At 46.0% G+C, this 19,661-nt stretch overlaps 1 protein-coding gene across 1 annotated transcript; it reads right to left on the bottom strand.

Annotated features, from left to right (window-relative positions):
- Window positions 1–2,994: 2,994 nt before the first annotated feature.
- Window positions 2,995–5,060, bottom strand: LOC147022912 (uncharacterized). Its single transcript, XM_085887148.1, has 2 exons — window positions 3,238–5,060; window positions 2,995–3,099 (listed from the first exon to the last, which is right to left on the bottom strand). Exons 1-2 carry the CDS (start codon window positions 4,786–4,788, stop codon window positions 2,995–2,997), a joined length of 1,656 nt encoding a protein of 551 aa, XP_085743274.1. The 5' UTR covers window positions 4,789–5,060.
- Window positions 5,061–19,661: the final 14,601 nt, after the last annotated feature.

Below are 19,661 nucleotides of genomic sequence, written 5' to 3'. Positions count from 1 at the left end.
TTCATTACAGACAAATAACTCGCAATCATATATACACTAGCCCACCGGCAGGTAATCATACAAAATCATCTGTGTACCGGAACATGCACTCATTTAGTGTAAGTGTTCTGTAGTATATGTACATACATTCTTCCAATGTCTAAATAATGCATTCATTCAGTGTCACTGTCGTCACTTGTGGCAACATCTTCTGTGTTGCAGCAGTCGTCGCTACACATGCATACTACCATACACGCACGTCCCTGTTGTCTACATCGACATCTCTTTGTGCTGCACGGAGTGGAAGATTTGCAAGAACACTTGACGAGATCCAGCACTTTACTAGATGCACGTAGTTGGGACATCCAAACTATGGATATGTCGCCTCTATGTACAGCCCAACCGTGGCCATGCGGGGAAGGGGCTTCCATTTCTCTTTCCAGGCTTCTCTTCCAGATAGCAGTCTGATAGTTCGCTCGGCGGATATGCATAATTGCGCTGTCATGGCATGGAGGTAGCTTGGTGATATCTGTTGTGTGTCTATTCCATTTTTCACTGCGTGCATCGTTTGTGTTGCTACGTTGCGATGAATGGTACAGGTGACATATCACCTTCTCTGTCTGCTTCAGTGTTTCATCATCTGGATCAAAGTTCTCTCCAAGTGTCTTCATGGCCTGGCAGAATTTGTCATTTCCTTCCAGAAGGTTCAGTGATGATTTCTTTCCATGTCCAGCGAATCTACTTGTGGAATCACATTCACTGAATGCATGCATTCTAGGTAGACCAGCACATACATCAGGACCTAGATTTTCAACAATACTCGTCACATTGATGTACGACCACGCCTTGTTCTTTTGTACTCCGAAGAACACTGGTAGTTGTTCTTTGGAACAGGGGAAAACCGACAGCACCAAGACATCTGTATCAGGTGACCTGATCGGGATTGGTGTATCGCTCTCTAAGCTGGCATGCTTCGCATGCAGGAGAAGACGGGTGTCGGCCTCTTCATGGTCACACGTGAGGTCATCTTGTGGCACGCTAGCATTACATCCTGCATCACTTCTGGCTAAGCGGACGCATGTCTTGCCCGATGTAACGTACACTGTTCTGTTAGCTAGCAGTGTAACAAATTCACCATCTCCATCATCTGTCCACATCTTCAGCAGGAAAGTGAGGAGCTCTTCCTTGTCGGGTCCACATCGTAGAGCTTTCTTGTACTGCTTGGGGACTGGTGGGTTCCCAGACTTGATGCTGTAGTGCAGTACACCTACGACGTCATCTCTCCGTGCATGCTCGGCATGCTTTATGGAGACCATTGGATATGTATCCACAACCCAGTGAACAATGGCTGCATTCCCTGTTCCTTTAAGCAGCAACTTGAAAACCTGCAGTGCCAGATGATCGTACGTGTTCTTTGGATCCAATGACTGCAGTACAGCCATAGCGTCGACTATGTGTTGTGTTGGGTGGCAGAGGGAGTGGTACAGTTTCTGCTTCATCTCTCAGTATGTGCAGCAGATCTGCTTTCACTGCACTTAGCTTGGCACCGTCTGGGTCTGCCAGAGATCTGGGAATACTCGTCAGTTCATATGACAACAATTCGTCACGGTTCACTTTACCTCTCTGTCCACAATCATACAGTTGTGCGAAGACGGCTGTTGTTTCTTGGTGATAATCTTTCTTTGTGACTTCCTTAGTTTTCTGAGTGAATGATGCAAATGTTCTCAGTTTTATCTTAGGCAGAGGATAGTGGAAGTCTACATCACCATCTGGGTTAAGTCGATCATTAGCAAATGTATGAACTTCCTTCAGTCCCACTTGTCCTGCAGTCAGGAGATCCGTCTCGATTCCAGGTGTTGCATGTTTTCCCGAGGCCACATGGGTGATCACCTCCTGGGAGTGAAGGGGTCTACTAGATTTTTAACAGTTGCCATCACCTTTTGTACGACCTCTTCATCATGCTTGACTCGGGCTGTTGAGCCATCTATGTGCGTCTCAACTCCAGCTCTACTCATACCACTCAAATCCTGACTACATCGGTAGAACTGTGCCTTGTCAGCCGCAGTCCATATCTATTGGTTGACGCTCTCGTGATGTAGGGTTTTTCCTATCAAACCTCCACTGGTCTTTGTGTCTCTGTTGATCGTAACTTCTTTCGTCTGGTCATGGGCGATTCTGCTGAATGCATTGCCTTCTTTATGCTGAACTGCAAAGTTTCCAGCTCGGAATTCTTCGTAGGCATCTGGATGTGTTTCTGGCAGGCATTTCATCTGCAGTATGTACACTGGCAGGTAGCGGCTGTAGTTAGTGCGGTCATAGGCTACCATCCACGGCATCATTTCTTACAGGCATTCCAGATGCATAAGCCAGTTGCCTGTCCTGGTTGAACGAAGGAAGCACAGGAGAAGTCCGACCATGTCAATGAACTCGGACCAGAACTGGGAATTTGGATCACATGACTCGGTGAAGCGATCAAATTCTTCCTTCAGATTGGAGAAATCTGCCGATGAAATCAGATCCTCAACTGATACTAGTGACAGTTCTGCCCAGAACTGTGACACCGACAACTGAAGTTCAGGGGATTCTGGTAAATCCTCGTCATTCCGCCACCTCAAATAGGCCTCCCATCGAAGATGCCACAAAGCTTCATACACTGTCTTCAATGCTTTGATGCCTCGATTGTAGTGTCTACCACTCAGCACTTGATCAACGCTGCCTTCAACAACAACGCCAGATTCTACAAGGATATCACGCAGTCCAGCACTTCCATAGCCCCAGCCAATCACATCCATGTGTTTCAGACCGGTATGGAATGCTCCGAGTCGTAGAACTATCCGGTGAAGATCATCTTTCAGGTGTGGATTGTTGCTTACCTCTACTGCTCTGGCATACACAGCCTGGTCAATGGTCACAATCACAGACGGTTGTCCTTCCCTAGTAGATGTCTCATACGTGTAGTCCACTGTGTCAGCCACGTCCATGGCATTAGAGAGGACTGTCAGAACAGTGGCCAGGTCATTGGGCGACTCTGATGACCGGCATGTACCCAACATTGTGAGGTAGACAAACATCATCACTGCTCTGTAACATCTGGTTGGTTCGGGTCCAGCCAGGTACTACCTTTTAACAGAAAGAAACACAGGAAATCTACATATATGGGATGCTATGCTATACAATGGACATAACGAGTGTACATTATTAAGACGATATTATTGAGGACTTTGTTTCAAACTTGAAATGTATGATCCAGTTACATACCTGATGATATATCTCGTCAAGGGTCGACAAGTCTGGTTGAAGACGTGCTAACAGCCATGCCATATCCAAGTCATGTGTCCCGTCAAGCGACATGGTGGCAGTTGTAACAATGGTAGCTGCGTCAACGACACGGTCTGGCCCACATCGAGGTGCACTTGGGTAATCAAGTAGGGCCCTCTCAACAAATGGTAAGAACCTTGGTTTTTTCATGTGTGTAGGCCTCTCAACCCCTGTGCTATTTTGACCTTGGCTCTTCGGTTCAGACTTGGCCGTGAGAACTCTGGCTTGCAAGATGATTCCGTTGGTACAATAAGTTGTGCCGTGACCGGACGGTGTCTCTTCACTGAAGTCATTGTTGTCAAATACAAAAGACACTGGAACATTTTTTACAATATTCGCAGGTAGTTTCTCTTCTCCATCATGCTGACGAAGTTCACCAATAGCTGTTTCGATCTCCCGCAGTTTACTCGAAGGAACTGTGTGGCCATAGCCATTGAGCATAGTTACAAGGTCTGTTCTACCAGTGACTCTGCGGATTGCCATTGCGAGAGCCACATGTTTTGGAGTTAGCACACGGCCATTCTTAGCAGCATACAGAATGTCCTGGCATTTGGACATGACTTTCGTCTCATGGGTTTCATCAACATCAGTGTACTCTTCTGTATATTCACCACGACCGGACAAGATCCAGGATATCATATTAAAGAGTACAGGTGGCGGCATGGACTTTGCTTTGGCACGTGTACAGTCGTCTGGTGTTGGTGGCCATTCTGTTTTCGCCACATTCTTTAGTTCACGATGAATTTGCAAAGCAAGCATGAAGGCATCGTGCATGTGTGTTGGGACATCAATTGTTGATGAAGTGATTTCCTTCTCGAATTGTTCTTCTTGTAACACCGTTGTCACTGCGCGGAAATCGTGCACCAATTTTCCGACATCAAGCCCGGAATTGAAGAGAAGTTGTGGCGCATTCTTCTGGGGCTGGTTATGGAAAACCAGTTGATCTTTGAAGTGCTTCACTAGCTTTTCCTTAATGCGTTTGATCAAGTTTGGATGTTGATCTGAATCAACTTGGTGTTTATTGAGAGATGCAGCGTACAAACTGCGCACTGTACCCATGTCCCACACGACCACATCTTCAACTACATTCTTCTGTATCAAAGAAACAATGTCATGAAATGCTTCAGTAGCTTCACCAGAACCACTTGTCATCAAATTCGTCACTTGACTCCTGACAACTTTGATGTACTTGTTATAACAGGAGTCATCTTTTAGAACATCACCAGCAATCGCATCATCGCCACCACGCGCACCACCACCTAACTGATACAGAATCCGCGTGTCTCCTTTTGTTTGGGCAGCTTCTCTCAACTTCTCTACTGTAGTCTGAAGTGTGAATGGTTTTGCTGGGTGTAGTTTGCGACGATCTTGTGTGTATTTCACGAATTGTTGTTGACAAATAATGCATTTATCTAAGTCCGTATGGGGTGCAGAAGAGCGTGAGTCTTTTTTGCGGCGAGCATCCTTGGCCATCATCTGCGGTAGTCGCATCGGCAGCTCTTTTCCTTTAGACTATTGAAATCCCCTTCTCTAATGTGTATGACTTGTAGCAATGCTGGTGACGGATGATACTGCATACTTCAACTGGTAATGGATGAGTTCCTTCAATGTACGGACGTAGTTGATCATACACATGGTCTTTTCGTCGCTTTGCAGAATCACATAGTTTTGTCCAGGCTCCTTCTGTGAATGTTTGTTCCTTCTCTGGTGCAGAACTGTACCCGTGGCAGACACACTCATCCCATCTTATGTTCGCCATACCTGCAAATATAAAAATAGTATATAAAATATAATATGTTTACACACTATCTTTCAAAATCGCTTTGGATCGACATACGTGTCGCAAAATATGCGTGTTTGGCACTAAAATGGTGGCCATTTTGTTTTTTTTTTCATAAACAAATGAGCAAATGTAGTTGATATGTAGTTAATTGAATTCCTTGACACCAAAAACCTAAATTTAGATACATAAATTTTATTTCTAGCAGGTTTCGAAGTTGAGATAATTTGAAAATGAATTTCGTGAAAATTGATGGCGGCCATTTTGGAAAATGCCATTTTTCTCATAGTTTGGACACTTTTTGAGAAGGTTCCCCGGTCTAATATTTTTTTGGACTGTACAAACCTACAAAATAAGACCAAGAAACCTAATATGTCAGACTTGGCGATGAAATTCTTTTTTCAGAATAGCCTAAGGACAACATGGCCAAGAGTTAGGCATCTTACAGCTCAATTGAACTGTTTGCCAGCAAGCATATTATGGTCTGCAGTGGAAGCGGTGTAAACATCACAGTCAACAAGGAAGTCCAGCAATCCAGCATCGCCCCAAAATTTCCTTATTCATTCAATGAAGCAGGACAACGTTTGGAACCCTCCCATTCGAATGGCATTGCCATCAAGTTGATCAGGCAAGGTCCATTTCACTTGCTGAGCAACAGCATACATCTTCTGATCCATGGTCTGAACCACATACTGTTGGTGAAGTGCTGCACACATTTCCTTTCACTTCATCGTTCTAGTGTAGACTGCAACAGAACTCCGTCAGCAGGAAAGCAGAGGTAAGCTCGGTGACGGCCTCTTTCGGTCCCTAATCCGGCAAATAAGGAATCCCTCGTGTAGTTACCTCTGTAGTATATTGTGTAGATAAATTACCTCTCCCCTTGTATCAGTTGAAAGGGAAAATGCATTGTGTTTGTGTTGAATATTCGAACCTCTTTATGATTATTCTCTTCTCTTCTCTTCTCTCTACACCTCTGCAGCCCATCCATACATGCTTTACAACGCTCAACATTACACTCAGCATGACAAAACTAACAGTCAAGGCAGCACAAAGGATCATAGACACAAACAGCGAAGGGTGGGGGGGGGGGAACTCCACCAAAAAGGCTCCAACCACCGATGCCCCTCTATCTCATTGACAGCGGTGCCACAGGAACCAATAAATGGCGCTTAGATACAGGGTGGGCCAATGAGAAGATAGAACTCTGGCAAATTCCAACGGCCACGGGACAAACCTCCGAGACACGAAGGCAACGTTCGGGAGCACAGCTCGGAGGCTGCTCAGTCCCCAAGCCACACCCCTCCTTGGGCTTTATAAGTCAGGAGATCTCAGCAGAGAAGGGCAGTAGTTGGCGCGTCTGAGACTGGAGACGACAAGCTGGTAACAGGAAGGCTGGTGGAGCATGTGAGCGAGTGAGGTTCAAGGCAGGGAACGAGCCTGGCCAGTGGAGACCTTCCAAGCACATTTGCACATGCACACTGACTTACGTACGCTATCTATCTCTTACTTTCCCTAAATCTATTTGTTCCCTTTGATCACATGCAGCATCAATAAAACAAAAAACCTTGTCCTTTTCAGGGCTGGCTTCTTCACCTGCACTTCACGTTTTCCTCTAAACATGACAAACATTCACCTCCTGCTCCTTTCCTTACACTTTGCATTACACTCTTTACCCACCTCTTCTTTCTTCCCCTCCCATCCCATTCATTTCTTTACCTCCGGTAAGCGAGAAGCCGAACCTATGCCTCAAACTTTTCTCTCCTTCGCTCTGTTCCTCTTCCTTATCTCTTTTACCCGGATGATTGAGGCTCCGATGTTGTAGAACCTGTAATTAAGTGACTGACAAAGACTGCTTCTGTGCTAGGGGTAAGAGCTTTCCAACTGTAATACTGCTTGTAAATATGTGCTTCTTGTGGAACTCAATAAATAATTTCCCAAACTGCCCGATTGTCCTTTTCCATTGGTTCGAACAAAGTGTGTGACTAGTGACAGGGAATTGTGCACCGCGATTTCGTAATCGTCAGCCATTAGTCAATGTTCCACTTACGTTATTATTTGGCCATTTTGATTAATGGCAGTGGAGCATTGGGAGGCATAGTCCTTATCTGGGGTGACAATTTGTTGGGAAGGTAGAGCAGGATTTGGACGCTGGACCCTACCTCAATTAAGCGTCTCAGGTGGTGTCTGTGATTGTTTAGCAGCCTGTCACAACGGGGAGTTATCCACGGATCTTCGGCTTCAGGATCGCAGGCCAGGACTGAGAACTTCGGCTTCGAGAACTCCCCTCATGACTCCCGCCAGAGGCGAATACGTAATGACACATATATGTATGTATGTATCTATATATATATATATATATATATATATATATATATATATATATATATATATATATATATATATATATATATATATAACCTCCCCCCCCCCCCTGTTGGTGACTGGCCGGATCCTGTCCCTCTGCCCAGCAAAGAAGTCCGATTAGTGAAGAGGGTTTTCTGGGAAGGGGGATGGGCAGGAACTTGGCGCTTACCTGTTACTTTTGATAGATGGTCTTCTCTTGTAGGAGATTGACCATGAGGTTCCCTGACCCCCTCCCTTTCAAGCCAATTGCACCAAATTCTCTGCTCAGGTGAAGGATGTGGGGATGGCATGATGTGTGTGTGTGTGTGTGTGTGTGTGTGTGTGTGTGTGTGTGTGTGTGTGTGTGTGTGTATGTATGTATGTGTGTGTGTGTGTGTGTGTGTGTGTGTGTGTGTGTGTGTGTGTGTGTGTGTGTGTGTGTGTGTGTGTGTGTGTGTGTGTGTGTGTGTGTGTGTGTGTGTGTGTGTGTGTTTTGCTGGCGGGAAATGGGAAGGTCCAGGATGTACAGAGATATGACAGAAGTAAATAAACACCTTAAATTTATTCATTTCATCTGTATAACACAGTTTTACTCCGTGATTTGTACTAATATTCGACTATTTCTTTGCAGAAATGAATTCCTGGGTCTTTTATGACAATTAACTATGCCTCGAACCCAGGGAGCACACAACCTTTGTGATTTTCAAAGAGGACAAATAGTTGGCCAATCGAAAGGTGGAGTCAACCTGCATCAGATAGCTCAGGACCTTGGCATTCCGCTTTCTATGGTCAATCGGGTGATTGTGCAATTTTCAAGCGAAAGCAAGGAATCCACAGCTTCCCATTCTGGTCGACCTGGGCCCTTAAAAAGGTGTCTTCGAGCTGTCAAGTGGTCCATTGAGAAAACTCCCCATTGCAAAGCAGCATATGTTGCAGAGGAGGTCCAAGTTAGCTCAAGAACTGCTGTGCGGTACCTTCATCAACTGGGCTATAGGAGAGCAGCTCGGAGAAAACCTCTTCTAAGACCAGCCAACATTCAAAGGAGAAAGAAGTGGGCTGACGAGATGGCCACCAGACCCTTGGAGTTTTGGTAAACTGTCATTTTTTCAGATGAGTCCCAATTTGCTCAATATTCTGTCAGTGGACACGTATGGTCTGGAGACTTCCCAATCAAGAGTTCTCTTTGAACTGATTGCAGCCAACTGTCAAACACGGTGGTTTTTCAGTGATTGTGTGGGGAGCAATCTGGAGTGCTGGTCAGTCAGAGCTTGTGGAGTGTGTTGGCAACATCAACTCTCGGATACACATATCTATCCATGAGGATGGACGTCTCCCTGTCTGGTCAGATGGTCAAAAACAACACTCTGTTCCTGGAAGATGGAGCTCCATGCCACACTGCAAAAAAGACCAAATAATGGCAGGACAGAAATAGGATAAAGCGACTTCTACGGTCAAGGCCGTCTTTTGAGATGAGTCCCATTAAACACCTCTGGGCCATATTGGATTGAGCTGTGCAAAATTCCAGGAAACCAACATCACGGGCAGAATTGCTAAACCTTTTGTGGGAAGCCTGGGCAGAAATCCCACAAGATAAAATTTCAGAACTCGTTAGTTCTATGCCTGAAAGAGTAAAAGCATTGAAATCCACAAATAGCAAATCTAGAAAATACTTGTGTATGTATTAAAATGGATCAAATGTTCTTCAAATTTTAAATAAATAAATTCGTTGAAAATCATGGTGTCTATTTACTTCTGCAATGTCTCTGTAGAAAGGAAAAGAGCATGTACTTAAGCTAACTCTCATCCGCTACGCATATCTATCCACATAAATATGATGTACTGTCAGACATTCGCGGGTGGTATGCTCCTGAAAAATGCTGCCGATGCCAAATCTGCAAATGTTGGGGCATTGTTTCAATGTGAAAAAGGGGGATAGGTTCCCAGCAGTTCATGATTCACAAGGGAAAATCAAAAATCCCGTGAAAAACTACGAATACTTGAAGCACAGGGCCGCAAGTATAGAAGCAAGTCAGAAAAACCGTGAATACAACCGTGAAAAACTGCAAAAATGTGAAAAAAAACACAAATACACCTGTGAAAAACCATGAAAAACTGCGAAAACGCGAAAACCCACAGAAACACCTGAGAAAAAGTGAAGAAAAAAAACCCGCAAGTATGCAAAGGACAGGATCGCAAAAGTAGAAGCAGATGACATTTTATGAACCGCGAAGACATGGGGTCTGCTAATAGTTGAACCGCCATTGTCGGGATCCGACGGTTTCTTAATTGCTAAACAGAATACTAAGGAACAACTAGCTTTAATCGATGTGGATGCGCTTTGTCATCCCCAGTGGCTCACAACAGTCACAATACATAATATATCCACTGTATACAATGCCTCTAGAAAGTCTACGCCCCCTTTCAAAATTTTCACCTTATGTTGTTGCCTTATAGCCGAGAATGAAATTGCATTAAAACAGACTTTTTCCACTTTTATTTAAACATCGTAACCCACAACTTCAAAGTAGAAAACAAATTCTACAAATCAATAAAAATTCCAAAACTACAATATATTGGTTGGAAAAATGTCCACCCCCCTTATAATAGCAATCGTAAACTACGAGTAGAAGAGCACTCGGTAGAGCGCACATCTCCACCACGCAATTCTGATCCGTGAGAACATATCGGGCCAAACACATTTTTGAAATATCATGCTATGCAGTACTCTATCGTTTTTGGTCCTATCTCTCAACGGTGAAGAATCACTTTAAGATTAAATAATTCTCGTACCCAGATCCGGATTTGGATCTTCACCAAAATCGAATCACTTCATTATTATCACACTCTCAACCTGTCCACATTTTCATCCGAATCATTCCACAACTTTTTGAGATATCGTGATACACACGATGTGGCCAAACGTATGTGGACACCCCTTGTAATTAGTGGATTCGGCTATTTCAGCCACACCCATTGCTGACAGGTGTATAAAATCAAGCACACAGCCATGCAATCTCCATAGACAAACATTGGCAGTCGAATGGTCCATACTGAAGAGCTCAGTGACTTTCAACGTGGCACCGTCAAAGGATGCCACCTTTCAAACAAGTCAGTTCATCAAATTTCTGCCCTGCGAGAGCTGCCACAGTCAACTGTAAGTGCTGTTATTGTGAAGTGGAAACGTCTTGGAGCAACAACAGCTCAGCCGCGAAGTGGTGGGCCATAAACTCACAGAACGGGACGGCCAAGTGCTAAAGCGCGTCGCGTGGAAAAATCATCTGTCGTCGGTTGCAACACTCACTACCGAGTTCCAAACTGACTCTGAAAGCAACATCAGCACAAGCACTGTTCGTCAAGAGCTTCATGAAATGCGTTTCCATGGCCGAGCAGCCGCACACAAGCCTAAGATCACCATGCGCAATACCAAGCGTTGGCTGAAGTGTTGTAAAGTTCACCGCCATTGGATTCTGGAGCGGTGGAATCGTGTTCTCTGGAGTGATGAATCACGCTTCACCATCTGGCAGTCCCACGGCCGAATCTGGGTTTGGCGGATGCCAAAAGAACACTACCTGCCCAAATGCATTGTGTCAACTGTAAAGTTTGGTGGAGGAGGAATAATTGTCTGGGATTGTTTTCATGGTTCGTGTGAGGCCCCTTAGTTCCAGTGAAGGGAAACCTTAATGCTACAGCATACAATGACATTCTAGATGATTCTGTTCTTCCAACTTTGTGGCAACATTTTGGGGAAGGCCCTTTCCTGTTTCAGCATGATTATGCCCCTGTGCACAAAGCGAGGTCCATGCAAAAATGGTTTGTCGAGATCGGTGTGGAAGAACTTGATTGTCCTGCACAGAGCCCTGACCTCAACCCCATCGAACACCATTGGGATGAATAGGAGTGCCGACTGAGCCAGACCTAATCACCCATCATCAGTCCCGACCTCACGAATGCTCATGTGGCTGAATGGAAGCAAATCCCCACAGCAATGTTTCAACATCTAGTGGAAAGCCTTCCCAGAAGAGTGGAGGCTGTTATAGCAGCAAAGGGGGGGGGGGGGGACCAACTCCATATTAATGTCCATTCTTTTGGAATGAGATGTTGGACGAGCAGGTGTCCACATACTTTTGACTAGGTATTGTATATCAGTTTAGCCCTATCTCTCAATGGTGAAAAATCACTTTAAAAAATTTATCGGATCCGTATTCGGATCTTCACCAAAATCTAATCAGTTCCTCCTTGTCACACACCCAACCTGCCCACCAAATTTCATCCGGATCCGTTCATAACTTTATGAGATATCCCACACACAGACAGACAACCAAACTGACAAACAAACAGACAGACAGTGGTGAAAACACAACCTCCTTCCACCATCGGTGGCAAAGGTAACAAGCTCAGGTGTAACGCCTCACCTTCAAAATCACACATCAAGTTAATTGGTCTCCACCTGTGTTAAATTGTAGTGATTCTGATTGTTACCTCTGCTACCAAAGGTGGAAGGAGGTTATGTTTTCACCACTGTCTGCCTGTTTGTTTGTTAATTGCCGGAATCCTTCGGATTTCGGCAATTATGTTGGTCGGTTGTGTGTGTCATTCTGTGTGTCTGTCTGTCTGTCTGTTTGTTTATGTGTTTGTTTACCCTGTAGCCGCCACACTGTTTCAGCGATCATGACCAAACTGGGTACAGACGTCGACCATTGTCCAACTTAGACACTCGTCGTTTTTGGTGAATCTAGGTCAAAGGTCAAGGTCAAGGTCACCGAAAAACCGAAATTCTCATTTTCGCAATAACGTCCGCTAAAATGGTCGTATCGACTTCAAACCAAATCCAAAATGTGCATCTTCCAATTCTGCATCCAACCATATGTCTCATTGGGGTGTCACACCAACACCCTTCTTAGCGGTCGGGGGTCGAATGTCGGGGGGGTGGGGTCAAAACTTTCAAATTGCGATAAAAACGCCATTTCAAGTCCAATTGACTTCCAAGTTATGATCATGACCAAACTAAGTGCTATAACTCATTAAACAGGAGCACTATCGACTTATAAGAACCAAATTGATTTCCAGGTTTTTGTTTTTTCAGAGATCATGGGGATATGACAAAGTTATTCCGGCAATTCCTTGCTCAACGAGCAATTTCATTTGTCGGTTTGTTTGTCTGTTTGTGTGCAGGATATCTCAAAAAGTTGTGGACGGATTCAGACGAAACTTGGTGGACACGTTGGGTGTGTAACAGGAAATAAGTGATTCAATTTTGGTGAAGATCCGAATGCGGATCCAGATCTGATAATGTTTTTAAAGTGATTCTTCACCATTGAGAGATAGGGCTGAATTGATATCGAGCAGGATATCTCAAAAAGTTGAGGATGGATTTAGACGAAACTTTGTGGGCATGTTGGGTGTGTGGCGAGGACAAATTGATTCAATTTTGGTGAAGATCCAAATCTAATTCTTGATACGAGAGTTATTTAATTTTTAAAGTGATTCTTCACCATTGAGAGAAAGGGCCAAAAACTATATAGTACTGTGTATAGCATGATATTTCAAAATATCATTGGGCCCGATATGTTCTCGTGGATCAGGCATTACGTGGTAGAGGTATGCGCTTTACTGAGTGCAGACTGAGTTACTGAGAGAGCTTTAGAGCAATGCGCTTCTTCTCCACCAGATCCGGATTCGGATCTTCACCAAAATCGAATCAATTCTTCCTTGTCATACACCCAACCTGTTCACAGAATTTCATCCGAATCCATCCACCACTTTTTGAGATATCGTGCACACAAACAAACAGACAGACAAGCAGGAAGGCGACATGGGTGGTCGCTATATAATTGCATACTAGTCATACAGTTTTTGACGGATCGAGCTGAAACAAGCCGGTAGGCAGCGATGGGTCGCCGAGCATGGAAACTATAAGATGTAGAGCAAAATGAATGTCATATAGCGGATAGGGAATCACCTTAAGATTATGCAAATCAAATCTCATCCAGTTCCATCTCCTGATAACTACTCGGTATCCATTTGAATGAAAAGTACAGAAAATGCGGTTTGAAATCGGAAATCCTCAAAGTTTGAGGGGGTGCTGTGGGTGAACAAAGATCTAAATCGAAAATCCGGCTCGATCGTTTGTGCACAATGTATTCCAGACGATTAGTGTGAATTTTCATGACCATCCGACCATAACCCGAGGAGAAGTAGCATTTGGCGCGAAGGCACCTCCAGCTCTCGCATATTATCGATTTTTGCACTAACTGACCTTTGACCCCTGACCTAAGCAAAATCGTTCAATATGTCCTGAGGCAAAGTTGTCGTACTCATTGAGTACCATGAACCTGCAAAGTTTTATTCGTATTGATGCACTCACCTGGTCGCGAGGGGACCTTCAATCTTCACCCATTTTTGCGCATACCCTAGTTGTAGGGGGCACTGTGGGTAAAGTATTCCATATATCACAAAAACCGGAATATATTTGATAGAGTAGTGGTTCCCAACCTTTTTCTGATCGAGTACCACTTGGAGGTCCCATCCCGTCGCCGTGTACCACCTGGTTCCAGAAAAACTCAATTCGATAAGATATCAATTTATTCACAAGTAGAACACACAAATGAACTAACTGTCAACAAAGAACAAAATTTAATGCGAGGGCTGCATCTGTTTCTTCTCCACCAGCTGGTCGATGCGGGGCATAACTTTGCTCACAGCACATCGGAAATCATGCCCGGGCGCAGCAAGACGGTTCCGGCTCTTTGACTTGATGGTCATCATGGCTGAGAACCCCTGCTCGCACTCCCACGTAGAGGGGAAAATCAGTAGCTGGGGAACAGCGTGATGGGCTAGTGTCGGGTACGAGGAGGCCATGGTCACCCAGAAGTTCATAGGAGAGCATTCCTTGTGCTTCGTCTTTGCTCTCTCGTTAGCCTGGATATCTATGAGCTCCTCTTGTTCCCCGGTCCCGACAGGCAGATCACCTGGTTCAACGGGAAACGGATTGGTGATGTAGGCACAACATGTAATGTCTGGGAAGTAATGCATCAACTCATTCTTGAGGAGTGAGAGGTGACGGACGATTTCTTGGGAAAATTCATCATTGGACTCGCTCTCAAGGATAGTCAGGAGTTCGAACATTCCGTAGCGTTTGCTCTCCACGTTCTTAATCCAGAGGTCCAACTTCCAGACAAACGCTCCCAGCTTCGAGATGAAGTCTGAGACAGTGCAGTTGGGCCCTTGGAACGACAGGTTTAAGTGGTTGAAGACCCCAAAAATGTCCGACAGGTAGGCCAACCTTGAGATAAACTCCTCGTCCTCCAGATCTTTTTGAAAATCGTGTTCTTTCTCCGTGAAGAATACGATAGTCCGGTGGCTTAGCGAAAAAAATCATGACACGCTGGATTAAAGAAACAAACTTTGCACACTGGATGTTTGGGTCCCATGGAAGCATATTAGAGGGTGGTGCCCAGTCTGCCATGTCCAGGTCAAAATGACCGTCAATTTCCAAAATGGCCGCCTGAATAGCATTTCTGACCGCATATAAATACTACTAAATTGCATGTAAGGGTGATTTAGGAGGTTGAAATACAAAGAACCACACAAGATAACTTGGAAAAATATTTGGACAACTCCTTATTTGCATAAATTCAAAATGGCTGCCACATTGCATCCCAGGCTGACCTAGTTTAACAACTAGACCTTTTTTCAATGTTTCTTATGAGGATACTGCTGCAAGAGATTTTTCATCAGATAAATATTAGGCACTATCTAAACTGCTAACTACAGTTTGGCTACAGTTACTGTTTCTGACGTCATAGTTAATAAAATGCCATCCCACTATAGACCTTTCACAAGTCTTCCCATCACACACTATTCTAAGGGTATAGTGCATCATGGGAACACTTGCAAAAGGCTTACTGTCACCTATAGTTGTCAGCATTGACGTAATTTACGTAAGTGTACCTCTATAACTGTATCTGAATTCATGCATGTAATGATAAAAAAAGAATGTTTCAGCAAGGTTTACAACATCATACTACATTAAAAACTCATAATTATGTGGTTTACGTGATGACTATCTGTTGGGTAAAATACCACCACCTGTGAGAAAAATCCAAATGACATCATCATGTATATTGTTGTAGATTTCCGCCTGCCGGCGTGCGAACGACCGCGTCTTACCAATAGCGGTCACTTCACCCTGCGGACGGACAATCCAGTCGCGGCTTTCCGGATCAACACCGGAAACCAGCCACGGGTGTGTTTGTAACTACACCACAACCTTGTCCGCACTCTACCCACGCTACAGGGTCCGATCGCCAAATCTTCGATTGAGCTAATTATTTGCGTGGGTAGGTTACCGAGAGATTGTACCTCGGAATAACCCTAACCCTAACCGCTTAAGCAGCTCGCTTCCTTTTGGGATAACTGAGCGGGGTATTATCGCGCAGTCCCGTTGGACCCGATCACTTTACCGGCGATTTAAAAACCAACTATATTCTGAGTGCAAGATGGGGCAGTTCAATAAGGGAATGGATGCAACGAACAGGTTTACATTCACACAAGGACATTTATTATAATAAAGCACGTATGCAATTAAACAAGGCAAAACATGTATACAATTATACAAGCAACAAAAGCACAACAAAAGAACTACAACCGTCTACTTATTATGTACAGTCACTTGCACTGAACAATTTCCTACTTATTAGACGGGCCCACGGACACACGTGCGAGCGCGCGCACACACACACACACACACACACACACACACACACACACACACACACACACACACACACACAAGAAATGGTGGCAGAGGACTTTAATAACGAGCTCCAGCTCGGAGGACTGGTGAGCTGAAACCCAGAACCTATCTCGAACCTCTCCACCTCGTGTGGTCTTCAAGTTGTTCGGACCCAGGCTCCAGCGAGAGCGAGCTGGATCCAATCACCGTGAGCTGTGATCCTTCCTGAGCTTCCGCGAATCCTCCCGCGCTTCTCAACACGTGCTGGTGAGACGAGGTGCCGATCCTTCCCGTCAATGTGTCGCTTCCCCGAGGAACCACCTCCAAGAAGAGGTCGATGAGTCGCATCAAGCCGGGAACCAAAATGGAGAACAAAGAGCTCCATGAACCAAGAAGAAGAAGCCACCACTCGCAGATCGAGCCGAGCAACCGACTTAACTTTCTTCCAAACAAAGCAGCTCAAAGCAAAAAGCTCTCCCGAGCCAAGCAGAAGCCGAAGCTCACTGAACCACCAAAGGAAAAAGCCTCCAAAAAGCCTCCTCCCGAGCCAGGCCTCAGCCAAAGCTCACTGAGCCAGCCGAAGCAAAAAGTTTCCGAAGGCCTCAACCCTAACGCAAGCCAAGCAGGACCCGACGGTCTGCTGAACGACTACTCTCTGCCAAAGCAAAAAGCTTACTAATCCAATTCCCAACACGAACAAAGAGAAGATCTCCTCTTATCCTTTTCCCGCGCTTCCCCCGCTCCCAGCGTGACTCATGACTCATGCCCTCATGCTCCATCCCCCGCTCAGCCACGGGTGGGAGGGAGTTGTTGACATCATGAGTCACGGGACGGCAGGGTTCTTCTTGCTCTTCGCAGAAGAGGGGGAGGGATGTCTCCATTGTTTGTTCTCTAACTATTAAATCGATCCGCAGCGCATCGAATCGATTTCTGAACATTTAAACAATGGAAGGTGAGCTATCTAGGGAACAAGCACTTATCGACATAGCTGACTAGAGGAACCTGTATGTTGTGTGCAATCGAATTCCAAATTCGTAACACGACCCCCTCCCCTTTTTACAGACTCGTCCCGAGTCATCAAATTTTCGTGTGACCAGCATGTGTAAGTTTTCCCCTAGTACGTTCTACCTTCGGATCCCTGAGTGTGACATTTCTTTATACGTGTCCCAAAAATAAATAACCTAATGCACTGCATAACTCACTAAACAAACTCTCAGACTCATTCGGACAACTTAACTAAAATTGCCGGCGCTAAAACAAACATGCAGGTGAGGTTCCACGTATTTACAATTTTCACTCAACTTATCCATTACTTAACCATGGCCCAGGACTTGTGATCTGTGAAAGGGGAGAAGGTAAAAGTCATTTCAAAGTTCATTGATGCAGGGGAATGGATGGACATGCTCGCAAAACACAAAAATGGACTGGATGCACAGGCTGCCTGCAGGGCAGTCCTTGCAAAACTGGATGTTCCTGGTGCACATGGTGATGAATAGACACAGACGGAATGGACACACAAACACAAACAAGGGCTAGCAGGCATGGGGTCATGGCAGAGGCAGGCAAACGAGGCATGGCAAGGCAAGTCCATGCAGAACAGGCGGCTGCAGCACAACAGGCCAGCAGATGAAGCTGGCCAGCCTCTGGTGTCGTTCCATCAGGTCTGGAGGGAGTGCGGTGGTGCCGGCCGCTCTGAAGGCGGGCTCTGACCTAGCCTACTGTCTCCCCCCACTCTATCGCCTTTGTCTGTCTCTGTCCATACCCGCTCCCTTAATTTGCCACAAAACACAACAAAATTTCGCCCCTCTTTGTTTTTATTATTTTTATTTCCCTTTTATAATTGTCTCCCTAACCCCCTTTATAGTCTTTGTCTGGCTAACCTATCCTGTCAACCTAGCCCACTCCCAACCCCTACATTCCCTCTCTGGAGGGGAATAGGGAGAGACTAGCGTCCTGTCTCGAGGCCCAACAAAGCCTCAGAATGGCCTCCTCAGAGTTCATCGATCTACCAAGGTGGGTCCAGCGGCCTACAACGAGCGAACGGATGGATGGTGTGAAGCGGTACATCTCCTAACTACCCTAACATTTATTAACCTGAAACGACCCCGGGCTTTCAAAAACGCCTCACACTTTTAAACTATCGGTTCTAAAAACCATGATTCCTGTCACCTGTGTTGGTGTCCATTATAAATTTATGCCTTGTCCTCAAATTTTCATTCGTGCCCTCGCACAATTTCCTGGCTGGGCAGCGTGGCTCAACTGGCAGGAGCTCCCCCTCTGCCGAACTCTAACCATGGCACCCCCAGGCCCGCAGGCTGCCTCCGAGCCGAGCTGCTCCCTACAATGTGGGGGGTTGCCCTCTCTGGCATTGCCCCCTCCAATGCCCACGTGGCGTGTTGATGCCCCGGGTCCCTTTCCGAGGGTCGCCCATGCCCACTACACTGCCCCCGTGGCATTCTGGCGCTACGGGTCCCGTTTCCGACGGGTCGCCCGTGCCCACTACACTATCCCGGCCCCTCTTGGGCCCTTGGCCGACTCTGGCCGACTAGTCCGGTGCCCGGGGTGCCCACTAAACAAAACTCACCTTTCCACAGCCACGCTCCCAGCCGGTCCATGAACTCCTGCACCCCTCCAAACGGGTTTCGTGCCTTCTCTCGATACCAACAAAACGACCTCCTTTTAATAAATTAGAATCACCCACTAGCTAACATTAAACTGACCCCGGGGTCACTTGGGTGGGAATCACTCCTCCCCCCAATCAGTCATCGCACCATGCATACCACATTCGCTCCACTCACACACTTGGGCCCGCTGTCCCTCACTCATTCCTCACACACTTTCCATTTCACAACTCACACCAACACTCTATACTGCCATCCTCTAACTAAATCCCCTGACTAACTCGTGCTCCCTCGTCATCCCTTAAAACTCATGCACATTCCATTTACTGTACGTAGCTGGGTTACGACCCCTCTACACATTTCCAGTCTGTCCATGTCTCCGGAAATCAAAAAAACTCCCATTTCCTAAATCTAAACTGAAATCCCTCTAACTAATCCATTCCACGGGCTCCATGAGGACTTGTCCCTGCCCCATGAAGCCGGGCTAACTATCGCTAACCCATCCCCCTAACTCATAGTTCCTGTGCCCCCTAAGCAAGAGGGTCTTCCACCCCCTGCCTGGGGCTCGTGTCCACTCGAAGTGGCGAGGCTTGCTTTTCTCTTTTTTTTCTATGCGCCCACCAGCGCGGCAACTCACAGCCTGCGCTTTTTCCCCGTAACGTCATGGCAGCTGTTCTCGTTTCTCGTCCCCTTGGACGGTAACATCCGGCAGGGATTCCCTTCTGTCGGATTTCAACCATGCAGCCACGACGTCACTGCGCATCCCAAAGCAAGCCCCGCGTTCGAGGGGTTCCCCACGTGAGCACATGTGCTCTGCCCGTCCGTAACCAGCGCCGCGGAATCCCCGATGACGTCACTCGCACCCCGAACCTGCACGATTTCTCGC

Source organism: Eptatretus burgeri, chromosome 7 (genome assembly GCF_056783735.1).
Source record: "Eptatretus burgeri isolate ZD-2024b chromosome 7, Ebu_testis_v1, whole genome shotgun sequence".
Taxonomy (NCBI): Eukaryota; Metazoa; Chordata; class Myxini; order Myxiniformes; family Myxinidae; genus Eptatretus; species Eptatretus burgeri.
The sequence above is the reverse complement of the archived record's forward strand: the minus strand, read 5'-3'. Positions and strand labels throughout refer to the sequence as shown.